This window comes from Pleurodeles waltl, chromosome 4_2, assembly GCF_031143425.1.
Source record: "Pleurodeles waltl isolate 20211129_DDA chromosome 4_2, aPleWal1.hap1.20221129, whole genome shotgun sequence".
Classification (NCBI taxonomy): Eukaryota; Metazoa; Chordata; class Amphibia; order Caudata; family Salamandridae; genus Pleurodeles; species Pleurodeles waltl.
Window position 1 is genome coordinate 277,851,425 of NC_090443.1, and position 20,073 is coordinate 277,871,497.

A 20,073-nucleotide genomic window follows, 5' to 3' on the forward strand; every position below is an offset into this window, starting at 1 on the left:
CTCAAAGTCAAATAGAATTCAAGGGGGAATGCCATCTGGACCAAGAGCTTTTCAGGTTGGTAGACTACAGATTGATTATTTGAGCTTGTCAGGGTTATCTCTTACACTAGCTTTGTTTGATCTTTGGTTGTGATTCACAACATCTCTAGTCCCTTTAGACATTCTTTAATCCTAGCCCCATTAGGTTGTAGGTCTTCACTATAAAGCTCCTGGTAGAAATGGAAGATCACTTGCATTATATTGCTGCAGCTTTTAGGCCAGGCCCCTTCTTTATTGTACCATGCTTTTATTATATTTCTGTTCATTTTATGATGTTTTTTTTGTGCCGGTATGTTTCCCACCTAATCACTAAATTCATGTTGTTGATTCATATTGACCACATATCTCCTTGCTTGTTCCCTGCTATACCCAAATTATGTGCCTTTTTGATGTAGACGTCAGCCTGTTATAGCTCCTCCCATTCATCCTTATTTAATACAGCATGAGTATGTTTGAGCTCAAGCTCAGTAAGCTGCCTATACCAATTATTCAGCAGAACCTTGAAGTCTGCCTTGCTTCATAATATTATAACTTAGTGTCCTCCCATTAATTGTAGCTTTAAATGTATCCAAGGCAAGACTTAGGTCTGCAGACCAAGTATTTATTTCAAAATACTTGTCAACCCATTGTTCATTTGCCAAAGGAGAATGCTGTAGTAAAGTGTGCTACACACAAGAGCTGACATTATTTTGTTACTAGAGGCAACCGTTATTTGAATGAGATTGCTCGATATTACTCTCTTTAGTCTGGCACCTTCCTCATGGATGAGCCATGCAGTGCTGAGGAAGACATTGTTCCAAACATGCTACTGAACACTGTACAGCCTTTCAATGAACTGAGGAAATAACAACACACAGCCCCAGAGAATGAAAAGGCAAAGTGGGAAAGGATGGCATGTGTAAAGGATGCTAGTGACATTTGGGTGTCCAGTGATGGGAAGCCTGTGCTTCCAGATCGAATGATACCTGCCATGGTAAGATATTTGCATGGTCCCACGCATGTGAGACAAGGCCGAATGGTGTTGACATTTAAACAGTTCTGGTATAATCCACACTCATGCAATGGCAGAAAATCTGTACCAGCGCTGTGCGGTTTGTCAAAAATAAAATACAGCCAAAAGGGAGCTGTGACCATGAGTCAAACAGTGGAGGTCTGATGGCTCCTTCAACCGCCTCCAGATTGATTTTTTTATTGATGCCCTGATGTAACTAGTTAAGGTGTATCCTCATGATTGTGTGCCTGTTTTCTCCTTGGGTGGAGGCATATCTCATTAGGAAATATGACAGTCTGAGAGTTGCCCAACGTCTATTGCGGGCATTGATACTGCATTTTGGGATGTGTTAGAAAATGGCCCTCTCTGAAAAGTCACCTGAAACCCTTTCCCTTTTACCTTCCACATTTTGATGAATGTAGTTTTGTTGACCTTAGGACTTTGAGCACTACCCACTGCTGACCAGTGCTAAAGTACATGTACTCTTTTGTAAACATGGTAACATTGATGTATACACAATTGTCATATTTGATTTACTTGTACGTCCCTCGTAAAGAGGTATATCATATAAGCCCTGCCTGTAAATTAAATACTGCTAGTGGGCCTGCAGCACTTCTTGTGCCACCCACACAAGTAGCCCTTTAAACATGTCTCAGGCCTGCCACTGTGGAGCCTGTGTGTGCAGTTTTACTGCCACTTGGACTTGACATTTAAATCCCTTTGCTAAGCCTTGAACATTGGGAATTCCTTATTACACTTTTAAGCTGTAAAGCCTGATTGAGAGGGAGTAGCTTTGTCATGTTTCATATCATTGGAACAATAATGATAAACCCTTTTTAACAGTAAAGTCAAATTTAGCATTACTCTTTTAGAAATACCGCTTTTAGAAAGTGGACATTTCTCTGCTCTTACAGCTTTTTGTGCCTGTAGCCTGTCTCCAATACACGACTGGCGTGGGTGACAGCTACACTTTGTTTTTGTTATTCTGATGGCTCTTCATGGGCAGGAAGGGCAGAAGCGGAGGACAATTACACTTGAATAGGCAGTGCCTGCCCCTACAGAAAGGACTGATTACCCCCACCTACTAGTCTGGAGCCAGGGCTGAGGAAGAAAGAATACTTGTGCATTTAAAAGACCATTCTTTGAAATCACCCCAACTACAAAGGCACATTTGGGTATAAGTATTGGGTCTCTGACCCCACTTAATCAGACACTTCTGGACCTACAACTGGACTTTGTCAAAGGCTGGACTCTGCCTTGCAACCCAAAATGGTCACCAAGGGCTTGGTGGCTTGTCTCCTGTTGCTAGAGACTCAAGGATATCAAAGTCTCTACCCTTGCTCCTGTGCCTGGTTCACTGGAAGTAGACCTAGATACTTGCAGCAGTGCAATCAACACACTCCATGCCTGCTGAAAGCAGCAACGGACACATCAACCCTGTTACAGGAGTAAAATCAGCACATCACACTTGGGGCCTGAGAGGCATTTCGAGAGCCCCCGCATTAACGGACGCATTCCTTGCCTGCCAGAATCGGAACCCAGCACATCGGCATCGCAGCACGGAAAACACTGCATCACCACCATCACTGAAAGCTGATTGACACTTCCCTACGACAGCGTGGAAAAACCCAAAGCATCGGCTTCCGAATCAATGCATCACAGCTGCAATGCTCGGCTTCAGAAAGCAATCCATCACCATCAACACATGAGAAAAATTAACTCATCCCACGACTGCGGGAGTGACATCGGCACATCAACCCCGTATCTCATGTTTGCGACTAGGATCAAGGTACTCTGTTCCCCAGGCCTGCCTGTTCCTGTACTTGGCTGCGTTCCATCATGCTTGGCTTGATCTGTTAACTTTTTCTTGGTCCAGCATGACCTCAAGTAACCCCTAACGCGCTATTTGCTTCTAATGGCTATTTCTACCCTTATTCTTCTAAAATGTATATCTCAACTTGTACTCATTGGATTTTTTTGTCGTTTTGGTCTTGTTTTGTTCAGAATAGAATAATCCATTTTTCTAAACATGTGTGAAGTATTTTTCTGTAGTTTTTATTGTGTTACTGCGTGTATGTGTTGCACAAATACTTTACACATTGCATTATTAGATAAGCCTAACTGCTCTGTTTGAAGCTACCAGAGGGCGAGCACCGGTTATCATATAATATCAGAACATATTTCCATATTGCCCTAATTTTTATCGTGGGATGTCTTTCTGGAGTGTTCTATCTGCAACAATCTGTTCAATTGTTCATACTGATTATGGAAAGCCTTCTGAAGATGTACAAATTGTGACTGATGGAAATATGTATTTGTGGTTTACTAATCATGTGTATCATATTTTTAAGGGGATTAGATGAAGGTATATGATGAAATTATTTATTCCTGTGACTTACATGAATATCATTAACCAAAACATGTATAATTTAATCAGTAGGGATGAGATAATGTTTGTAGATGAATTAAATTAGTGTGTATCTGACTTACCTTGATTAGAGTGGTGGTCCCTACATGGACTGGGTGCATACCCCTGCCAACTAGAGAGCCCATTGCTAACAGGATGCAGGTTTATATTGAATCAGATTAAGGAAGTCACTTCAAGAATGAAATGATGAGTTGTTATATACGACCTTAGGGATAGATCAAAGATTCTATTGTAGTTGCAGACAAGAATCTTCATAATTTGTTGAAAGACTAAATGGGACTATCAAGACACAAATTGGCCAAAGCTTGTGCATTACCACATCACTCAAACTGCCCAATGCACTTCACTTGGTATTGATGAGCATGCGAAGCACACTGTGCAAATGAAGAGAATTGTCTCTTCACAAGGTGTTGATGGTGAGAGCCATGAGAATTCCTTCTGGTCTATCTACAGCTCTTCTGAATATCACAGATGAACTGGTTCTCAAATGCTGTAAGGTACTGGCTTATGTGGTGTACTGTATCTCTCATCAGGTTGATGCCACTACTCCAGCTGGGCGGGAATCTCCATGCCATTATCTGAATACCGGTGACTGAGTTCATGTGAAGAAGCACTTTCACAATAGTGCCTGGAAGAGCTTTGGAGAGGCCCATACCTGGTGATCGTGATCACAAATAGTGCTGAGAAGTGTACTAGACTGCTGAACTGGATATATGGCTTACACCCCAAGAGGGTGAGATGAGAAGCGGAAGAAGCAGAGCCAACACAAATAACTTCTCAAGTTGACCTAGGTTTGAGATTTCTAGTGCATCAGATGAGGGAAAGAAAGATCAGTCCAAAAGTTTTCAGTTCTCTGTAACAGAATCGTAAATGTGACTAGAGTGGAATGATGGTACAATGAGATGCCAGACTCTGGACTAAAGACTGTGTCTCCGCCAAGACAGTGAGAATTCATGGTGAACTGAATTAGATCAACCTGGATCAGTTGCACCAGGAAGTGAGGCTGAAAGAGAAAGTTCCTCCTCTGAAAGTGAATCAGCTTCATCTGAGCCAGAAATAACAAGTACTTCACAGAATCAGGCATTAACGGAAGAAGCCTGGCCAGGACAAAGACTAGACGAAAGAGACTGTTGATAACTACAAAAATGCCAGAGGTGATAAGAGAGACTAGGAAATCAGAGGACCTAGAACTTCTCAAATAACCAGATACTGAAGACGAGAGCCTAGACTCAGTACTCACTAAATGACACAGAGAAGAGAGAAGGATAAATAGCAAATATTCGGGTACTGATTGGACGTAGTTTGCAAGAACTGACAGTGTACCTAGCGAATGTCTGACTGACGTAGTTCAACCTACTTGACTCAAAGACAACAAACAGGGCTCAACTTGTGTGAACTGTTTACCACGCCAAGGAGGGCAGATAGATAGTGTAACTATCTGAGGACTACCTCCGCCTTAGCCTGCAGTTGGTGCAGGATAAATATCACCATAGTTACTGAGCTAGGGTAGTAATGGTAGGATGGCTGTAGAAGGACTAACCTCTTCAGTCAACATACTGATCCTGTACTTTGATCTGATTTGAACTAACATGGTGCAGCAGTGCTGCAAAGCTGTGCTTGTAGATTTTGGTTTGTTGCCATTTTGGTTTCTATACTTGGGTGGATGTTGGATGTTCATCTACTGAAAGGAGATGTTCCCTATATTAAATCTGCTGTTGTTAAGCAAATGCATCAGGGTAGATTCTCACATACCCCCCATTCTCAAGGAATCTATAGTCATAATGTCTATTTTTTAGATGTTAGCTGAATATGTAAAAGTAATGCAGCCAGATAATTCTTTTGTGTGTTCATATCTTCCAGCCTCCACAGCTGAGAGATCTGCATAGTTCCATATTGTCCTACGTTTTATCCTGGAGTGTCTTTCTGAAGTGTTCTATCAGCAACAATCTACTCAATTGTTCATACTGATTATGGAAAGCCTTCAGAAGATGTACCAATTGTTACTGATGGACCTATGTATTTGTGGTTTACTAATTATGCTTATCATTTCTTTAAGTGGATTAGATGAAGATATATGATTAATTTATTTATTTCTGTGACTAAACTGAATGTCATTAACTAACGCATGCATAATTTAATCAGTAGGGATGAGAGAATGTTTGTAGATGAATTAAATGAAAGAATAAGGCAAGATGAAGAGAAGGAAATAAACAGAGTTAAGGTACAACATAGAAAGGGGAAAGATACAGCAAATCTAGATCTACCCCTAAGGTTAAGTATTGACTTTGAGAAGGAAGGAACCTTATGCATGATAAGATGACAGGAGGGAAATGAGACTGTTGAAGTAGTGGGATGGAGTGAATGTGACTATAGTTATTTAGTTGAAGGTAGAACTAGAAGTAAGTATTAAAGGTATATGATATAGGTGTTGCAAATTTGCTTACTTTCAGCAGCTGCACAATGGGGTTGATATGCAGTGTTAATCTTCCCCCGGATTTACCACACTAATGATAGGAAGGTGGAGTCTGTAAGGTAATTCACGCTAGGGAATGCTGCATTTACATGAGTAGATAACCAACCTGTTATGTTGCAAATATCACTGACATTATGCTACACTAAGTAAGTTGGAAAAGACAGGTGCGTGAAAAGGAATGGTCACTGTATTTGTTTCTATTGGAAAAGTGTAGGAAAGTACCATCTTGCCTGGCATGTTAGCCCCATATTTCACTGTATACATGTTGTTTTAGTTGTATGTGTCACTGGGACCCTGCCAGCCAGGGCCCCAGTGCTCATAAGTGTGCCCTGTATGTGTTACCTGTGTTATGACTAACTGTCTCACTGAGGCTCTGCTATCCAGAACCCCAGTGGTTATGCTCTCTCATTTCTTTCCAAATTGTCACTAACAGGCTAGTGACCAATTTCACCAATTTACATTGGCATACTGGAACACCCTTATAATTCCCTAGTATATGGTACTGAGGTACCAAGGGTATTGGGGTTCCAGGAGATCCCTATGGGCTGCAGCATTTCTTGTGCCACCCATAGGGAGCTCTGACAATTCTTACAAAGGCCTGCCACTGCAGCCTGAGTGAAATAACATCCACGTTATTTCACAGCCATTTACCACTGCACTTAAGTAACTTATAAGTCACCTATATGTCTAACCTTTACCTGGTAAAGGTTGGGTGCTAAGTTACTTAGTGTGTGGGCACCCTGGCACTAGCCAAGGTGCCCCCACATTGTTCAGGGCAAATTCCCCGGACTTTGTGAGTGCGGGGACACCATTACACGCGTGCACTATACATAGGTCACTACCTATGTATAGCTTCACAATGGTAACTCTGAATATGGCCATGTAACATGTCTAAGATCATGGAATTGCCCCCCCCCCCAATGCCATCCTGGCATTGGTGAGACAATCCCATGATCCCACGGGTCTCTAGCACAGACCCGGGTACTGCCAAACTACCTTTCCCGGGGTTTCACTGCAGCTGCTGCCAACCCCTCAGACAGGTTTCTGCCATCCTGGGGTCCAGCCAGGCTTGGCCCAGCAGGGCAGAACAAAGGACTTCCTCAGAGAGAGGGTGTTACACCCTCGCCCTTTGGAAAAAGGTGTCAGGGCTGGGGAGGAGTAGCCTCCCCCAGCCTCTGGAAATGCTTTGATAGGCACAGATGGGGCCCATCTCTGAATAAGCCAGTCTACACCAGTTCAGGGATCCCCCAGCCCTGCTCTGGCGCGAAACTGGACAAAGGAAAGGGTAGTGATTACTCCCTTGACATGCACCTCCCCTGGGAGGTGCCCAGAGCTCCTCCAGTGTGCTCCAGACCTCTGCCATCTTGGAAACAGAGGTGCTGCTGGCACACTGGACTGCTCTGAGTGGCCAGTGCCAGCAGGTGACGTCAGAGACTCCTTCTGATAGGCTCTTACCTGTGTTGCTAGCCTATCCTCCTTCCTAGGTAGCCAAACCTCCTTTTCTGGCTATTTAGGGTCTCTGCTTTGGGGAATTCTTTAGATAACGAATGCAAGAGCTCATCAGAGTTCCTCTGCATCTCTCTCTTCACCTTCTGCCAAGGAATCGACTGCTGACCACGCTGGAAGCCTGCAAAACTGCAACAAAGTAGCAAAGACGACTACTGCGACTTTGTAACGTTGATCCTGCCGCCTTCTCTACTGTTTTCCTGGTGGTGCATGCTGTGGGGGTAGTCTGCCTCCTCTCTGCACTAGAAGCTCTGAAGAAATCTCCCGTGGGTCGATGGAATCTTCCCCCTGCAACCGCAGGCACCAAAGAACTGCTTCACCGGTCCTCTGGGTCTCCTCTCAGCACGACGAGCGAGGTCCCTTGAACTCAGCAACTCTGTCCAAGTGACTCCCACAGTCCAGTGACTCTTCAGTCCAAGTTTGGTGGAGGTAAGTCCTTGCCTCCCCACGCTAGACTGCATTGCTGGAAACCGCGTGTTTTGCAGTTGCTCCGGCTCTTGTGCACTCTTCCAGGATTTCCTTTATGCACAGCCAAGCTTGGGTCCCCGGCACTCTAACCTGCAGTGCACGACCTCCTGAGTTGTCCTCCGGCGTCGTGGGACCTTCCTTTGTGACTTTGGGTGAGCTCCAGTTCACTCCACTTTGTAGTGCCTGTTCCAGCACTTCTGCGGGTGCTGCATGCTTCTGAGAGGGCTCTTTGTCTTGCTGGACACCCCCTCTGTCTCCTCACGCAATTGGCGACATCCTGGTCCCTCCTTGGCCACAGCAGTATCCAAAAACCCTAACCGCGACCCTTGCAGCTAGAAAGGCTTGTTTGTGGTCTTTCTGCACGAAAACACCTCTGGACAACTCTTCACGATGTGGGACATCCATCCTCCAAAGGGGAAGTTTCTAGCCCTTGTCGTTCTTGCAGAATCCACAGCTTCTACCATCCAGTGGCATCTTCTTTGCACCCACAGCTGGCATTTCCTGGGCATCTGCCCACTCCTGACTTGATCGTGACTTTTGGACTTAGTCCCCTTGTTCCACAGGTACTCTTGTCTGGAAATCCATTGTTGTTGCATTGCTGGTGTTGGTCTTTCTTGCAGAAATCCCCTATCACGACTTCTGTGCTCTTTGGGGAACTTAGGTGCACTTTGCACCTACTTTTCAGGGTCTTGGGGTGGGCTATTTTTCTAACCCTCACTGTTTTCTTACAGTCCCAGCGACCCTCTACAAGGTCACATAGGTTTGGGGTCCATTCGTGGTTCGCATTCCACTTCTAGAGTAAATGGTTTGTGTTGCCCCTATCCCTATGTGCCCCCATTGCATTCTATTGTGACTATACATTGTTTGCTCTATTTTCTATTGCTATTACTGCATATTTTTGTATTCTGTACATATATCTTGTGTATATTTGCTATCCTCATACTGAGGGTACTCACTGAGATACTTTGGCATATTGTCATAAAAATAAAGTACCTTTATTTTTAGTATATGTGTGTATTGTGTTTTCTTATGATATTGTGCATATGACACTAGTGGTAATGTAGGAGCTTCACTCGTCTCCTAGTTCAGCCTAAGCTGCTCTTCTAAGCTACCTTTTCTATCAGCCTATGCTGCTAGACACCCCTCTACACTAATAAGGGATACCTGGGCCTGGTGCAAGGTGTAAGTACACTTGGTACCCACTACAAGCCAGTCCAGCCTCCTACAAAAAGGATTTGCTAAAATAGGAGAATGATTAGGGAACGTAGGTGGATGAGTACTAAAACTGGTTTTGACTCCTCCTTGGCTATATTAATATGTATCACGTGTGCTTCTCTTTCTAAAACTCTACAAGGGAATTTCATCAAATGCTAGGTGAAATGTGGGCTCAAGGAGCTGTCAGCAACAAAGGGAAGCAAGCGAAAGAGAATTGATGTAACGATTGGAGAAATGCAGAGCAAACTCCATGATACCATGGAGGACTTGGGAAGATTTATGGTAAAGAATGCAAATAATATGAGAGCTGTTTTGTAATACAGACATAGATGTAGTGGTTTAGAAATCATCAGTGCAGGGTATGTGCAGTCCATTTTTCAATTGTAATGTCTAATGTATTAGAAACCAAGCGTATGTTAACGCAAGCCAATTTCATGCTTTCTTCCATTTTGAATGTTACATTGTAATACATCACATGGTCACAGCTGCTGTTTCCCTTGTTGTAATGAAGAATTGCGAGACGTACACACAAAAAGACTGAAGCTTTGCCAGTCACACTGGATGTGATGTGGCTAACCAAGGAAAGCATGGCTGTTCCAGACTGTATCTCATACAATATATTTCAACTCACATTACCTAAGCAGACTCTAAGAACGTCTGAATCTAATGTATTCAAATGTATTCGAATATAGATTGATGGTCCAGTTCATATATTTCTGAATAGTTAACTCAAACTTTAGCCTGTGTCTGTCATTCTTATTAGGAATGTTACAGCTTTATTCTAAAGTGTTTGGCCTAACAGAAGAGTTACGGGTCCAGTCGGGGAGAATCAAAGTCCATAAAGAGACTGCCTGGTGTCTAAGTTGCTGGTGTATATTGGGAAGTAAAGATGGCACAGATCTGCATGCCGACACAGTCAAGGGGTGAGGGAAAACAGGGAGGTGCAATGAAGCACACTCCTGCCCAGCACCTCCAACCAGTGTATGCTGCACACACAGCTAGGAGAATGAAAGAGAGAGAGAGGGTCCTATTTTCATTTTCCACTGCGGGTCATGGAAATTGAAGAAGGGCTGCCAATACAATTAAATGATGAAAGATCACTGATCATTGTATTGGCTGATCTTTATTTTTTTGCACACTCGAAATAAAAGAAGGGTTAATCTGCTCCAACAGGAACCACAACAGTGCAAGTGGCGGCCAATAATTCTGGTCCAGAGAAATAAGTGCTGTAGGTGCCCATGGGAAGTCATCAGTACAAATTAACCTCTGAGGTTATTTCTAGGCAAATATTATTTGTGATCCCTGATGGAGCTATCTACTTCTTCCTCAGCTAGTGTGAATTGTGCAGTCTCTTAGCTAAGAATTCTGTCCAGTAAAGGCATAAGGCTATACCGCTGAACTGGGTAACTCCTTTTCAGAACAAATACTGCAAAGGGTGAGGAGAAGCAAATTGATATAATTTTTCAGATCCCCTGTTGTTTGGTGCTGCAGTGCCACTTCCTTTTAATGTCTGCTTCATCCCAGTTTTTCATCACTGGCAGCAGTCCTCGACAGATGGGACCACTGAATATTTTACCGTAAAGGGGTCTGACACATAACCTAGTTGTCTTCTGGAATGCCTTGAGATACACAAAGCTGGATGCACCATAGTAGAATGCAGACGAAGGAGGCTAAAACCATTAGATCATGTCCAGTCCAAAACCATGCAGTACCCTATGCATCTCTCCCCAGGATGTTGAGAAAATAAAGAGAGAGGCTGCCTCCCTCGTCCAGCCCTCCTGCGTGAAAGTCTGCCCCTCCTGCTAGGCATCAAACGTTCTGGCCTATCATTCAGAGATGTCAGTTTATCTCTATATTTGTGTTATCAAATCTTTTAATTTGAAGGTGTATAAGATGAGAGTGTTTTGTAATGTAAACACCCTTAGATTCATATGTCTGGGATCCTGATAGACCCCTATCAGTGTTATTGTAACTTTGTTTTGAGGACCTACAAAAATTGTGATCCAAAAGCCCCAGCAGGACCAAAGTGCACCTAAACTACAAGTGTGACATCATACCAATGCAATCATTAGTGTGAGGGATACTAAGATGAAAGAAACTCTACATTTTCTGATACGTTTAAGTTCAAAATATTCTGTCTGGCCTGTCTGTAATTGCTTTCCTCGCCCATCCTCTCTATAGTCCTTTGGGGAGTCCTACCCCACACTCCACAGGCTATGTATAGGGGTCAGTGTTATAAAAGCTGCTGATTAAAAAATAAAATAAACACAATTATGATAAATTACCATTATTTTACTACAAATATGTTCAATCTATTACTAGATCGAAAATATGATGAGCAGTAAAAGGGTCAACATATTTAAACATGTATACTCTTGCGATGATTATAAGGAATTTTGGAAGCAAACAGGTTTATCACCAATTCTTCATAGTTTGCTAAAGGTTTATATTCAGAGACCACACAATTTCCAGGTGTTTCTTATGCTTCACTGAACTTCTTCAGGGCAGATATTTTACTGAACTGAACATTATTTATTGTAAGTTTCTGGAGAAAAATTGAATCGGAAATGTGCAGAATACCTCTAGAATACACATAAGAGTTATGACATAAAGAAAAGATCCAAGACCTCTCTATGTGTAAATGTGCAACTAGAGCTAAAGGAGGTACCGTGCATTGGCCGTAGTTTATGAAACAATTCTGAGTTATTTGCTGTCCTTTATTTTAAACTCCACCTTTCAAAGCAAATTGAAGCAGCTTAATTGCTCAAATGCATTATTGGGATGGAGGGCGGGCAAAATTGTTAAAGTTAGCCTACTTCTACTGTGTCATCAATTTATTTTGTTAATGTTTATGAACTTTACAAATTTGGTAGAGCTGAAAAAAAGGTGAGTTAAAAAATGTTAAAATCTATTAACGCTTTTTGTTGGAGAAAGTCCCTTCACAAGCATAACTTTGGCTGGAGGATTTTCCATGAAAGGAGACACTGCAGTGAAAATGTTTTACAAAAACATTTTCAGCAGGTAATATCATCTTAGGAGTGAAGTTGTGTAAAGTACACAACAATCACAAAGTGCAAATGTTGTGCACCCCATCAGCAAAATTGTAATTTTGTTGCTTGAAAGTGAATTTACCTTTAACAAAACAAAAGACAAGAGGCATCTGGCAAAGCAGGAACAGTTTGTTTATTTAAACATTACAGCTGGGGGAACAGTTACAGAATCGGGGTTTTAGGACTGTCTCAAAACAAGTGGTTCTGAACTGTGTTTTGTGCAATTCTCTGGGTACCATAAAACAATAACAACATTCCTTTTTGGAGTGAAGAATGTGAACAGTTGTCTTGTAGTCATAAATAAGGCCCTGATAACAAATGCAGGTGGTCCTCGACCTTGAGTGGACACAATGTGGGCAAGCGAGTACGTGTTCAGATGTCCAGACTGAGGGACACATGGTCACTGTGTGTTGCTGTGCATGCTGTGTTCTGATTGGCAAAGTGATCCTAACTTCATGTGGCATCTGATTTTATGGTGTGATGTGCAATGTGTGCACCGCTCTGGCCATGCGTGTTTTACTGGGACCAATTTCTTTGGATCATTGTGGTGTCACTGTGCCTATCTGTGGGACTGATCTTGGATTCCTGTTTGCGTGTTTTTTTCTGCCTGCTACACGCCACCCCACCTGTGACCTGTCAATCTGTAACCTCGGGCCTACAACTTAGAGCCTGCCTGACCACTTACTTTAGTGCTGGGGTTGATGGATAGGTCATGACGGTAGAGTTTAACCTCTTCTGTGCCGGGGACGTAATGGTTACGTCCACCGGCACAGTGCTCCTGTGCTGAGGACGTAACCATTACATCCTCGGCCTGGAGCTCGGAGGGAGCGGCGCTCCATCCGTGGACTTCCTCCCACCCCCCAAGGCAGGGATGGAAGGGGAAGCCCTTCCCCTTACACCCTGACCCCCCCGATTCCCCCAGTGACGTCTGATGAAGTCAGTGCACATTCGCATGCAGACCTCTCTTCCGATCATGTGATGGGGGCCTGAGAGGCTTCAAAGGGAAGGAAAGGAATTTCCTTCCCTTTGAAGTATTTTGCATTTCTCTTCCAATCATGTGATGGTGGCCTGAGAGGCTTCAAAGGAAAGAAAAGGAATTTCCTTCCCTTTGAAGTTTCTCAGAGCATTTCAGAAGCCGCATCCTGAAGCGTTCCGGCTTCTGAAATGCCCACTAGACACCAGGGAATTTTTGTAAAAAGGAAATTGGCATTAGGTGAACTACCCAATGGACAAGGGTGTCTCCCTAGGGGGGCAATTTTTTTCCAGGCCTTTTCTGCCCCTCCTGGGGACAGATTGGCCTATTGGTATTGCCCCCGGGGGGGGGGGGGGCAGATACCTCTAGGCACCAGGGATAAAAAAAAAATTGTTTTGTTTATTAGAGTTGGGGAGCGACCCTTTGGGCAAGGGTCGCTCCCCAAGGGGTCAAATTATATTTAGGCCATTTCTGCCCCCCTTGGGGGCAGATCGGCCTTTTTTAATGAGGCCCATCTGCCCCCAAAAGGGTCAGAAACCACTACACATTGGGAGGTTTTTTTTTAAGGCAAATTCACGGAAGGGGAGCAACCCCTTAGGAAAGGGTCGCTCCCGGGGGGGAATTTATTTTAGGCCATTTCTACCCCCCCTTGGGACAGATTGGCCTATTATTATTAGCTAGGCAAGGGTCGGTCCCCTGAGGGGGAAATTGTATGTAGACCATTTCTACCCCCCTTGGGGGCAGATCGGAGAATTTTTGTTAGGCCAATCTGCCCCCAAGGGGTGCAGAAACCACTAGGTGCCGGGGATTTTTCTTTTGCACCAATTTCACGCAAGGGAAGCGACCCCTTAGGCAAGGGTCACTCCCCTGGGGGGCAAATTTATTTTAGGCCATTTATGCTCCCCTTGGGTGCAGATCTGCGTATTTCCATTAGGCCAATCTGCCCCCAAGGGGGGCAGAAACCACTAGGCATCGGGGATCTTTTTTTTTGCACCAATTTCACGCAAGGGGAGCGGCCCCTTAGGCAAGGATCGCTCCCCTAGGGGTCAAACTTATTTTAGGCCATTTCTGCTCCCCTTGGGGGCAGATTGGCGTATTTCTAATAAGCCGATCTGCTCCCGGGAGTGGGGGGCAGAAACCACTTAGGCACCAGGGATTGGTGTGCAAGTATGTGTGTGTTTATTTTAGGGGCAGCCCCTCGGGTAAGGGTTGTGAACCATGGGGCCACATTAATATTGGCCATAGCTGCCCCCTTGGGGGCAGATTGGCCTATTTTTGGAAGGCCCATCTGCCCACAAGAGGGGGGGGGGCAGAAAGCCCACCAGGACCAGGGAAGTTTTTTTTTCCAAAATAAGAGGGTGAGGGTATGGCCATACCCCCACCCCAAATAAATGGGGCCAAAGTTGTTCTGCCCTGCAGTGGGCAGATGGGTTAATTATCTCTGATCCACACCCCAGGGGGGGCAGAAAATATACTAAATGCCAGGGAATTAAAAAAATAGTGGGTTGGTGGCTACCAACCAGCATGGGCCTGGTTATGCCCCACCCCAACTGAAGGAGGTAACAGTCTTTCAGCTCTCTTCCGCACACTAAAACATCTTATCCCACAGCAAGCAAGAAGTCGTTTTATTATTTGGGGTTTTTGTTTTACATCTGGGCCATGAGAGCTTGGCTAAATCTCAAAATCTTCCCACTTGGAATTGTGAGGGCTGCACTTTATGGACTTTTGGACACTGCCACGTAGAAAAATCCACAAGAGCTAAACACATCTGAAAACTCTACATCTGGGTGATTCCAGGGTGGTGTGTTTCACATGCACCCCGCACCATTTTCTTACCCACAATGCGCTACAAACCTCCAATTTTAATGGAAATCACACATTTTCCCCACATTTTTGTGATGAAACCTTCCGGAATCTGCAGGAATCCACAAAATTCCTACCACCCAGCATTGTCTCATCTATACCGATACAAATTCTGCTGCACTTGTCAGCCTAAAAATGTTTTTTTTCAAACTGCCCTTTTGGACCCACTTTGGTTCCCCCTCAATTTCAACATGTTTTTGGCTCTTCCCTGTCACCAGCACTTGGCCCACCTACACAAATAAGATGTAATTTTTACTGGGAGACTGAGGGGAACGTTGGTTGTAGGAAATTTGTCCCGGTGCGGTGAACCCACACAGAAATGTGGGAAAAAGGTGATTTGTTTTTAGCTAAATTTGAGGTTTGCTGAGGATCCTAAGTAAGAAAACATTGGGGGATCCACGCAAGTCACATCTACCTGGACTCCCTCGGGTGTCTAGTTTTCAGAAATGTATGGGTTTGGTAGGTTCCCCCCGCAAAAACAGGTAGTTTTGTATTTGATAATTTTGATGTGTCCCGATACTGTTTTGGGGAATTTCCTGTTGCAGGCGCTGGGCTTACCCACACAAGTGAGGTACCCTTTTTATCAGGAGACTTGTAGGAACACTGGGTGGAAGGAAATTTGTGGCTCATCTCTGATTCCAGAACTTTCTAGCACCGAAATGAGAGGAAAAAGTGTTTTTTTGGCCAAATTAGGTGGTTTGCAAAGGATTCTGGGTAACAGAACCTGATCAGAGCCCCACAAGTCACTCATCTTGGATTCCCCTAGGTGTCTAGTTTTCAAAACTGCGCAGGTTTGCGAGGTTTCCCTAGGTGCCGGCTGAGCTAGAGGCCAAAATCCACAGCTTGGCACTTTGCAAAAAACAGCTCTGTTTTCTTTGTGAAAATGTGATGTGTCCATGTTGTTTTTTGGGGCATTTCCTGTCGCGGGCGCTAGGCCTACCCCCACAAGTGAGGTACCATTTTTATCGGGAGACTTGGGGGAACGCTGGGTGGAAGGAAATTTGTGGCTCCTCTCAGATTCCAGAACTTTCTGTCACCGAAATGAGAGGAAAAAGGTTTTTTTGGGGCCAAATTTTGAGGTTAGCAAAGGATTCTGGGTAACAGAACCTGGTGAGAGCCCCACAAGTCACCCCATCTTGGATTCCCCTATGTGTCTAGTTTTTAAAACTGCACAGGTTTGCTAGGTTTCCCTAGATTCCGGCTGAGCTAGAGGCCAAATTCCATAGCTAGACACTTTTCAAAAAACAGCTCTGTTTTCTCTGTGAATATGTGATGTGTCCACGTTGTTTTGTGGCATTTCCTGTCACGGGCTCTAGGTCTACCCCCTCAAGTGAGGTACCATTTTTATCGGGAGACTTAGGGGAACGCAGAGTGGAAGGAAATTTGTGGCTCCTCTCAGATTCCAGAACTTTCTGTCACCAAAATGAGAGGAAAAAGTTTTTGGGGGCCAAATTTTGAGGTTTGGAAAGGATTCCGGGTAACAGAACCTGGTCAGAGCCCCACAAGTCACCCCATCTTAGATTCCTCTATGTGTCTAGTTTTCAAAATGGTGCAGGTTTGCTAGGTTTCCCTAGGTTCCGGCTGAGGTAGAGGCCAAAATCCACAGCTAGGCCCTTTGCAAAAAACAGCCCTGTTTTCTCTGTGAATATGTGATGTGTCCATGTTGTGTTTTGGGGCATTTCCTGTCTCGGGCGCTAGGTCTACCCCCACAAGTGAGGTACCATTTTTATTGGAAGACTTAGGGGAACGCTGAGTGGAAGGAAATTTGTGGCTCCTCTCAGATTCCAGAACGTTCTGTCACCGACATGAGAGGAAAAGGTTTTTTTGGGCCAAATCTTGAGGTTTGAAAAGGATTCTGGGTAACAGAACCTGGTCAGAGCCCCACAAGTCACCCCATCTTGGATTCCCCTAGGTAACTAGTTCTCAAAACTGTGCAAGTTTGCTAAGTTTCCCTAGGTGCCGGCTGAGCTAGAGGCCAAAATCCACAGCTAGGCACTTTGCAAAAAGCAGCTCTGTTTTCTTTGTGAAAATGCGGTGTGTCCACGTTGTGTTTTGGGGCAATTTCCTGTCGCAGGCGCTAGGCCTACCCACACAAGTGAGGTACAATTTTATCGGGAGACTTGGGGGAATACAGAATAGCAAAACAAGTTTATTGCCCCTTGTCTTTCTTTACATTTTGTCCTTTCAAATGAAAGACAGTGTGTAAAAAAGACGTCTATTTGAGAAATGCCCTGTGATTCACATGCTAGTTTGGGCACCCCGGAATACAGAGATGTGCAAATAACCACTGCTTCTCAACACCTTATCTTGTGGCCATTTTTGAAATACAAAAACCACAAGCCTTCTTCTGCAGCCCTTTTTTCCCATTTTTTAAAAAAAAACTAAATTTTTGCTGTATTTTGGCTAATTTCTTGGTCTCTTTCAGGGGAACCCACAAAGTCTGGGTACCTCTAGAATCCCTAGGATGTTGGAAAAAAAGGACGCAAATTTGGCATGGGTAGTTTATGTGGAGAAAAAGTTATGAGGGCCAAAGTGTGAACTGCCCCAAATAGCCAAAAAAAGGCTCGGCACAGGAGGGGAACAGGCCTGGCAGCAAAGGGGTTAGTAGTGGCGATGAGACTTTGTTCTTATATGTGTTGTATGTAGTGGTGATAAAAATGTGTTCTTCTTGAATGTATTGCTGTGTGCATCAGCATCGATTATTCCAATATTAACAATTTCACACAGTCCTACTAATAGTTCCTCTTTCAACTACATAAGTTTGAATCAATTGAGACCAACACATACAAGCATTTCAGTTCTCTGAGGCACTTTGGCCCTGATTTATACTTGTTAGTGCAAAACTGCAGTTTTGCACCAAAAAGTTTAGCACCGGCTTTCACCATTTGTGTGCACCAGCCAGGCACCATATTTATGGAATGATGCAAGCCGGTGCAAAGGGTAGACTAGCGGGAAAAAAAATGACATAGTTGGGTGGGGCAGGCTATATGGAAGGAGGGGTTTTGCACCAAAAAATGAAGTTAGGCAGGTTAAAGTAAAAAAATGACTCTAACCTGCTTAGAGTCGTTTACTGACACACACCATGCATACCACATGACTACTGTCTTAGAAAAGACAGGAGTCATGCCCACCACCCCAATGGACAGCACAGGGGCGAAGGGTCCCCTGGGCATGGCCATTGCACCCAGTGCCATGTAGGGGGCCCATTTCAGGGCCCCCAATGGCACTTAAAGAAAAAAAACTTCCCTGTATGTACCTATCCTTACCTGGGATGGGGTCCCCCATCCTCTGCTGTCCCTCTGGTGTGTGTGGGGGTGTCCCTTGGGCCTGGGGAGGGCACCTGTGGGCTTAGTCCATTGTGTTCCACCATGGAAATAGGCCCACAGGTCCCCTAACGCCTGCTCTGACCCAGGCGTTAAAAATGAGGCAAAGCAAGCTTTGCACCATTTTTTGACCCCTCCTCCCTCCTGTGCACCATTTTTGCACAGGAGTATAAATATGGCGCTAAGGCCATAGAAGCATTTTTTGCATGGGAACGCCTACCTTGCATCTCTTTAAGGCAAGGTAGGTTTCCAGGTCCAAAAAATGACTTTAACTCCATAAATTTGGCTCTAGACGGGTCTAGAGCCAAAGTATAAATATGGAGTTAGTTTTGCACTGAATTAGAGTAAAGAAAATGACACTAATTCGGTGCAAGCAGAGAATAAATATGCCCCTTTGTATCTTTGCAAATGCACTCCATCATCCAATGTGTTAAGGAGTTAAAAAGAAAGGTCTTCAGCTGTATTTGTAGTAAAAGATACCCTCTGGCAATCTTCAACCTACTACGAATTTAAAACATAAAAATAAAGATGTGAATTCCATGTGATGAATATGTTTTTCTCTTTTGTTGATTGTATTACAAAGTTGCATGTTCCTCGAGTGGAGAAAGAGAAACAGTTATAGACCATTGAGAATGCTGTGTTGTACCTCATGTGTATTCCGGTACTTTCAAGATCATAACAACATATGTTATATTATTTTTTTGGCGTAAACCCCCTCATGAGCTCACACTCAAATACAAATTGTGCCCACTTACATCACGTCGTCTGCCACGACATTCCTCCCAAAGGATCTGCCAGGTGAAACTTTTTCTATGAGGAGAATGGCGCAAAAGGGAATTTTGACTTTCATTGGGCAATCTTAGCAATTTTCACATTTTACTCTAGCAATTATCCAATTAACATCACCGTTGTACAATTATGTCTTCAGATACATATGGTTCTTCTTTTAAAAGCAGCCACAAGCACTCCTCATAGTGTACACCTGTGCCCTGATTAAAAAGCACAATGAGCCATCGCCTAATACCCAGTGAAAAGGTATGGCTAGGGTGACAGTGTCTTGGCTTTATCTGCGTGAAGGGCCCCGGTTGTGGTTCACAATAGCTGGAGAGCTCCTGGCCTTGTATTTTCTATTTGTAAAAAGGCCTTGGCTTTACTTCTGGGTATGAGTGAAGTGGTGATGAAGGTGTTAAAATATCTTTGGAGAGCTATTGGCTTTGTTCTGAATATGTGTGACGTTATTGATTATTTTATGAATATAGTGAAGTTGCTGAGTTTTCAGGAATATGTATGAAGAGTTGCCGACCTATTCTGAATATATGTGACTTACAGACTTTGTATGAATATACATCAAGAGCTATTGACGTTTTTGGAAGTGTTACGCTATTCACTTTATGAAAGCATCTTTGAAGTTTCTGTTTACTATATATATGTGCAGTTATTTAATTGTTGCAGAATGTTTGGGGGTTATTGACGAGTTCACTTTTTTATTTGCATGAACCCTCTTTCATTTTTTTCTGTAGGTAAGTGGCAAATCATTGGCACTGTCGACTGTATGCGCACAATTCGTGAATGTATCTGAAAATACAATGCATGGCCATATTTTGATAGTACAATGAAACTCTTTGTGTCTTCAAGATTTGCTGAGTGTCACTGAGTGCGTCTTGGCTGTAAGTAGAGGTCGGTACTGTGTCTTGAAGTTTAAATGTTATGAAATGTGTCTTGACGATACGATAAATGTCACTGC

General features: G+C 43.8%; 1 protein-coding gene across 1 annotated transcript in view; it reads left to right on the forward strand.

The window, feature by feature from the left end:
- The window catches only part of LOC138293849 (extracellular calcium-sensing receptor-like), a 172,735-nt gene that overhangs the window by 31,749 nt on the left and 120,913 nt on the right, over positions 1-20,073 (forward strand). Inside the window, exons 2-4 of the mRNA XM_069233157.1 lie at positions 785-856; positions 9,280-9,402; positions 10,612-10,697. Coding sequence (XP_069089258.1) covers positions 785-856; positions 9,280-9,402; positions 10,612-10,697 — 281 coding nt within the window. The remainder of the gene's footprint in view (positions 1-784; positions 857-9,279; positions 9,403-10,611; positions 10,698-20,073) is intronic.